Here is an 8,014-nt window from a genome sequence, read left to right as displayed (position 1 = left end):
AAGTGTTGAATACATTGCATACATATACTTGCATCAATCCAAAATGTAATGTTTCTGGTTTCCAGTAATCTTTTTGGTTCCATCTCTACTCGGGAAAGTTTGTGTTTCATGTACATAGCACTTAACTCCGGTCTGGTATTCCTCGACAGCACGTGACGCCCCCCCCCCCCCCCCCCCCCCCCCCCCCCCTGCATGTGAAGCTACAGTGAGACCTCGCCTTATAATCATATTGTCGAAAAAACAAACCGCAAACATTTTCAACCACGAATATTGTGTTATTTATCATATTTCATGCACTATACAGTAAGATATAGCATCATGTATGTGACCTCTTGTTACACAACCGAGCATGTCAAAGTGAAAAATAAATCTCAAATACTACCGTAAGCATTAACACCAAATGGTTGATGGTTCCTAACCTTTAATTTAGTCCCATTGGTTGGCCGAACACACACCTACGAATGAGTGGTTGATGGTTCCTAACCTTTAATTTAGTCCCATTGGTTGGCAGAAAACAACCCTACGAATGAGTGGTTGATGGTTCCTAACCTTTAATTTAGTCCATTGATTGGCAGAAAACAACCCTACTACTAATCGGCGCGTTCGATTTGATCTCTTTCTCACTTTCAACCTCGAATACTACCGTATCCTTTAAAACCAAATGGTTGGTGGTTCCTAACCTTTGCATTAGTCTCATTGATTGACCGATCACAAACCTACGAATGGGCGCGTTCGATTCGATCCCGTCGCTCACTTTTCCTCGCTCAATCTGTTTATCAGTAACAATGTAAACTGCAGAGTTGTCGCTGGGCAGTGTCGGTATTTTCAATGTTTTAAAGGACATTGTGCTTTGTGAGGTCGACAGAGTTTGGAAATAGGACTCTGTCTTTAATCTTATATGTTTGACGGACTAATTCCCCGGAATCGCTCGTGTTTTTGTTCTAAAACCTTTAACGCGGACACTGTAATCTGGTATAAAAAAAGATGTATTTTCATTGAAGCTATTTGATCAGGATTATGTGTGTATTGGTGAACAGTTTATCGAGCATTTGGATCTGAACTTTTCCGATATCGATAGCCATTACAATCAAGACGCTTTGGAGTGAAATGTGAAATGGAAATCGACACAAGCGTTGGGTATTACTTTGTAGGATTTGTCTGGCTTGTTTCCGCGGCAGTCTAGTCAGGGTATTGTCTATCACGACTCTAAAAAGTGGAATATCGATAATATGAAATATAAAACCTAGTCGGATTTAAAGTGGTCGTAAAACAAACCTTAACAATTATTATAATAGAACTCAGCGTAACGCCTTGCTGTATATAGCTGTGAAATTAACATTACGTAATATTGCCGGTAATTAACGTATTGGATTTTATGAAATTCGGCATAAAATTCACAACACGATGACATAATATGGATTAAACATTGACGTATTAGAGTACTGTGGCTTATCGGACGTATTAGATATCGCCCACTAATGGTTAATTAAAGCTGGAAGGAAACTAGAGCGTGCGGGAAATCGAGTGTGATTTAAAGGAATACCAGCGGCTAGTTTGTAACCAGATCGGGTCGCCAGGGATATGCACAAAAGGTCAGAAAACGAAACAGGGATCCATGAAAATTAAACAAGCTGATTACGCTGTGATTCAAAATCAAGATTTTCTGAGCAGCACAAATGAAATTCATGGATGTATAAACTCAGTGAGATGTATCGTGAATAGTGGTAACATGTGACATGAAGAATTCTTCCAAATAACCTGGTGTTGGTTGAAGTGTGATGACAGATGTTCAGTGATAAAAAATGATGGGATAATTTTATTACGTATTTTCTGGTTAAGTACACTGTATATATACTAACTTCACAGACAGATACATCTTTTATAAATTTCTCCGTTTGTAAATATAACATTGATAGATAAATTCGCGACTACGGCTGACTACATAATTTCTGGTCAAATGACGTCACAGAAACTTTAATGCGAAATATTGAGTCATAATTATTATATCTGACGCTAAAATTATCTTGCTATGGTGTTTGTGCATCTTGTTAAATATAAAACATTTTAATCAGCATGGATGTTGCAGGGTTGCTACCGCTTGGAGCGCCACCTATCAACAATGCGTGTCTGCCGACATTATTCAACAAACTTGACGCAAGCGTGAGAGAAAGGAATCGAGTCAGAAACTCATTCCTCGACCATAATATGCGATTTCAACAGAAAATAATAGACAAATATCATGTCCAAGCAATGCGATATTATGTCCGGGAAAAAGAGAAGCTTGGAAAAGACATCCGAAGAATAATGAAGAAAACTCCGAACCTGGAGGATATACCATATTTAGAAGCAAACAACCAATTAGGAAACTTTCAGAAGAAGGACAATAACGTACCATACAAAGGCTACTGTACAGAACCGAGAGAATTTAACACAGTCCAAACAACAACAGAATCAAAACCATTCTGTGTCCGGTATTTTTGCCATCATTTACCGAAGAAACCAAAATTTATGCGGAACCGGAAGTTGCCGCCATTACAATCGGCCGATGATAACTTCCGGCATACGACCTCAAAAGGATTGTTGTTATCACAGCGGTTTAGCGCAAGTGATCACTTTCTGGCTTCCGGTAACACCCAACACAGTCTTCTTAATTCTGACTCGTCTCTAGGGTCACAGATGTCACCGATGTTTATAGACGATGACGCCATGACAATATAGGTCCAATATGTCGGATATATTTTAGTCAACATTCGGAACTCCTCGGACGTGATGAAATTCTTTCATCTTGTAATAAGATAACTATTTGTTTCAACACAACATTACTGTGTCTGGAACGAGTGACGATACAGACAGGGTATCGATTCTACCTGGTATAAATCTGATTTTTTTCTTCTGGATTATTGATCATGATTTTTAATCTAGAACACCTGTGTGATTTCCTCATTTTTTCGACGAAAAAAATGTTTTTTTTTTTACTAAACATACCTGAGGAGTTCCGATTATACATTCAGTGAAGGGACTTCATATTTTCCTGGAATGCACTATTCGTGAACTAAATTACTACAATGTACAATGGTATATTAACGTTTTTACCGATAATGAACATCACATTTACAACATTCTTAATGATTTTATTACTTGTGTTTCAGAGACAATACCCACACAACAGGTGCTTAATAGGCTATATTCATAGCTAATATTACCGCAGTCAATTTTACAATTCGATTTTCGTGATTTCGAGTATAAATGCTCTTCAGCATTATGAGAAGGAGGGCTAATCCCATAGCCATCCGTCTGCCAGTCCTTTAGCAATTTTTGTTATTGTTTGAAATGTACGGGAAGGAAGTTTTGAAATTTCATTTGTAGGTTCAATTTGAGACTGATTGGGTTAGCAAAATGGATGACAAACGGTCATCTTGGAAATGGAAAAGCTGAGTTTAAATCTTTAATTCTCAGAAGTACTGTGTTGAAAGGAAATCCTGGATTTTTATAGCATTCTGTTAAAATCTTTTTGTGCGTGTTCATTTTTTAGTCTTTAAAATAACATCTTGGATTTAGACAATTACATTTTGTTATTTCTCAGAAAGTACTCTTTGAGTTTTCTAATATCTCTCGGTTGGTTCTCTAGTTGTAAATATTCAAGTTGTACAGTAGAAGTACAGTGATAGTTTGAAGTAATAGAGCAGATAAATGGAATGAGTACAAAAGTAAGAGTAAGAGTTTGGAAGTAAGATCATACAATGTGGGCGCCATTTAATATTTTTAATATGAATTCCAGATTGGGAAGACACATTGAGCGTGAAGCACGAACACGCTTCAGATGGTTTGCCATTCCTAGTGTTTGTATGGTCACTAATGTTCTGTGTATAAGTCCACTTCCGCTTCCAATATCACGATTAATATCTTTGAATTAAGTTCTCAATTGAATACCATTAAAGATATTCATATGAATCATTTGGAAAGGAATTCATATGTGGTTGAGATTTCCACTCCCTTTGAATACAAAATACATAATTTTAGATGCGAACAATTATTCTTTATTGCGGTGCAATTATTCTTGATTGCGGTGACCAAGTGGTTAAGGTGTGCCAGCATTTTATCTCACTAGGCCCCCATCTCTGAGAGTTTGAAACCCACGTGGGGCAGTTGCCTTTGCAGCCTATAGTACTGACCGTAGGTTGGTGGTTTTTCTCCAGCTTACCTTCACCTCCAAAAATCAGGCATGTCCTTTAATGACCTGGCTAATAATAGGACGTTAAACAAAATAAACCAAATTGGAGTGGCTTTCACATAATCATTGACACAAAGCCAAGTAGTACTTGTTTTCCAGAAGAAAATACTTATCTTTTAATTATGTTTCACAATCTTGTTAACTTTACACTACCGATTTTTTATCTAGTCAATATATTTATTACGCTGAGATAATTTATTGACGAAAGGTGCCGTTAGCCAGTATGTTTTTGTTTGTTTTGAGATGAAATTAGATCCGTTTTACAAGTAACGTTTATTTGTCGTACTTCGACAACGCCCGCATCAACATACCGTGTAGTAACCCACTAGGCATTGACTCCACTTGAAAGTCTCGCACAACTAAATCAGCCCGTCAGAGTAACGAAAATATGTTTCTGCGGTTTCTACCGAGTACTGGTATGCTATTAAACACAGGGGCTTGGCACGATTTTCCAAATGATGGTCCATATATATATGTATTAACACTATTTTCCAAATGATGGTCCATATATATATGTATTAACACTATAATACATATATATATGGACCATCATTTGGAAAATCGTGCCAAGCCCCTGTGCTATTAAACCTTAACCAATACATTGGTTTTTCATGTAGGGAAAACTTTAAACTTTGCTTTGATATAATTTTAACACCATTTGAATTTTTATTGGGAGATTGAGTGTATGGTATCACTAGCAATAACATATCAAAGCAATTAGTTTTGTGAGACGTAAATGGCAGCGAAACAGTTGGCATCCATTAAGATAAATTTACCCGATCTCAAAGGTGTTTGAATTCAATGTAGGTGTTGTGTGTTAGAGACAAGCGATGACATGACGTGGATTGTTGTCAAAATATGGTTCCATTTTATCAGGCAGAAAATCGATATTTAGAAATATTTAGACGGGTCGTGCAGTAGTTGTCATGCTTCTAAGCTAAAGTTGACAAACTTATCCCTTTGATACTGATAAATGAGCATTAGTGCAGATTGGAGTTGTCAGATTATGTATAGAGGCGTGGTACTTATAAACACAATATACCCCTTTGTTTGTTTATGGGTTTTGTATATTTTGTAACATTAAACATATTTAATAGGTTTGCCAGTGCTTTTTTTTATGTTACTAATTGCCACACTTCATGCGCTAAACGTCAATATTTTGAGGTTCCATTTGGTAAACAGCATACACTGCTGGTGAAAATTAGTCCCGTAACTGGCATGCTATCAATAGTATGGCATGGTTCAGAATATGTTCTGGACGAGACATTGCAAATATTCAATTCATTGAATTATCGAGCTATTGTACGTTCCAATTAAATTTTTGAATTTTGAGTTTGTGCCGTCAATTCCAATCATCACTTCTGGCTCTTAGAGTCACTGACTATTTCTAGAAGATAAAAACAGCTGTATTAGTAAGACAAAACAGCTGTATGATGTCCCCAGCATCACTGACGAGTATTGAAGGACAAAATAGCTGTGTGATGTCCCTAGGATCACTGACGAGTCATGAAATGACAAAACAGTTGTATGATGTCACTAGCATCACTGACGAGTCCTTGAAAGGACAAAACAGCTGTATGATGTCCGCAACATCATTGACGAGTCCTGAAAGGACAAAACAGTTGTATGATGTCCCTAGCATCACTGACGAGTCCTTGAAGGACAAAACAGTTGTATGATGTCCCTAGCATCACTGACGAGTCCTTGAAGGACAAAACAGTTGTATGATGTCACTAGCACCGCTGACGAGTCCTGAAAGGACAAAACAGCTGTATGATGTCCCCAACATCACTGACGAGTCCTGAAAGGACAAAACAGCTGTATGATGTCCCTAGCATCACTGACGAGTCCTTGAAGGAAAAAATAGCTGTATAATGTCCCTAGCATCATTCACGAGTCCTTGAAGGAAAAAAAAGTTGTATGATGTATCTAGTATCAATCACGGTTCCTTGTATTACAAAACAGTTGTATGATGTCACTTGCATCACTGACGAGTCCTGAAAGGACAACACAGCTGTATGATGTCCCTAGCATCATTCACGAGTCATTGAAGGAAAAAAAGTTGTATGATGTATCTAGCATCAATCACGGTTCCTTAAAGGACAAAGCAGTTGTATGATGTCCCCAACATCACTGACGAGTCCTAGAAGGACAAAACAGCTGTATGATGTCCCCAACATCACTGACGAGTCCTAGAAGAACAAAACAGCTGTATGGTGCATTCAATGCATTTTTCTGGCTCTGCTCTTGATCTCAATTGAAAGGTGCTGGCTTGTCATTTGTACAATCATCGGTATACCACCTAATACCAGATAAATTAAAATCCATATCGTGGTAATATACATATAACACAGTATGTCCCTACCCTGCGGATGTGACAAAAAATATTAACTCGAGAGTGATATTCTTGATTTTTCTAACAAACTGAGGCTTTGAAGAATGTCTGACATTCAATATTTTCACCCCAAGGAGTTAAACTCATTTGACACACCTATAAGTCTCGAATGGACTTCCAAACCATTCCTCGATGTTCCCATAGAAGACACAGGAAAGTTCCGTCTATTTTTACGCATGCGTGGTGTATATGTATCAGTTGCTATATACATACACAATCGGAACTACTCGGGTCTCGCCATTTATGATATTCCATTCTCTCTGCTCCTATTGCTAATCTCACTATAAACACTCTCTCAACCCGTCATCTCACCTCAGACTGTTTCATTTTATACACCATATCTCTGAGAGCATACGCCATTTTCTAACGTGAAGAGACCAATCACCGGGAGTGACTATATCTAAGGAAGATTTCCAGGGGCAACGGCGAGATTTACTCTTCTGCTTTTGCAACGCTCCGGTATCGTGATATAACAAGGGGGAATGGGCTATGTCGTTATTGTAACCATCGCCAAGGAGAGAACCAATTTAATTTTGTCGTTATTTTAACCAAAGCCATGTAGAGGACGATGTCCATTTTGCCGTTATTCTAACCAAAGCCAAGTAGAGGACGAGTTTCATTTTGTCTTTATTGTAATCAAAGCCAAGTAGAGTGCAAGTTCCATTTTGTTGTTATTCTAACCAAAGCCAAGTAGAGGACGAGTTTCAGTTTGTCTTTATTGTAATCAAAGCCATGTAGAGGACGAGTTCCATTTTGTCGTTATTGTAATCAAAGCCATGTAGAGGACGAGTTCCATTTTGTTGTTACTTGTCCACTATATCTTGATATTCGCAAAAGTCTCATTATGAAGTATTGCTAGAACGGTCCTTCTTCAATGAAACTTGTCCAATTGCTAGCTGTGCGTAGCGAAAGGAAGCTATGCAATCTTGGAAAGTATTTGCAATCAAGCTGGTTAACACGGTTGAGATTCCAACCTTTGTAATAGATCAATATCATGTTTGTATTCGTTTATCTCCTATGCCTATTGTTTGGCCCACCCCAAACTATTCTAGAACGATATAGCGCTATGCTTTCCACATCGCATTTGGTTTACAAAACACGAGTTATGTCCCTTCCTATAAAAAGACCACTTGATCAAGACAATGTCCGACGTTCCACGTACTTATAATATCGCATAGTTGACGATTAGAACACTGACAATTGATTTTCGTCAACTCATTATTACCAATTTAAGTACCTACCGATTTTCAACATAAATAAATCGCATTTCTAGCGTAATATTAAAAGTAACAAATATAATTACGTCAATTTAAACAAAGGATTTTTTCCTTGAGATATATAACAATCACTATGTGGTTAGGGTGTCCTGATTACACTGTGGACATAAT

At 37.7% G+C, this 8,014-nt stretch overlaps 1 protein-coding gene across 1 annotated transcript; it reads left to right on the top strand.

Moving 5' to 3' along the window:
* The first annotated feature begins 816 nt into the window (after nucleotides 1-816).
* LOC117315947 lies at nucleotides 817-3,970 on the top strand. The gene has a single exon (XM_033870381.1). It carries the CDS (start codon nucleotides 2,074-2,076, stop codon nucleotides 2,716-2,718), a length of 645 nt encoding a protein of 214 aa, XP_033726272.1. The 5' UTR covers nucleotides 817-2,073; the 3' UTR covers nucleotides 2,719-3,970.
* The last annotated feature ends 4,044 nt before the right edge of the window (nucleotides 3,971-8,014 follow it).

The sequence above is a fragment of the Pecten maximus genome, chromosome 17 (assembly GCF_902652985.1).
Source record: "Pecten maximus chromosome 17, xPecMax1.1, whole genome shotgun sequence".
NCBI lineage: Eukaryota > Metazoa > Mollusca > Bivalvia > Pectinida > Pectinidae > Pecten > Pecten maximus.
This window is presented reverse-complemented; position numbering and strand designations above follow the sequence as displayed.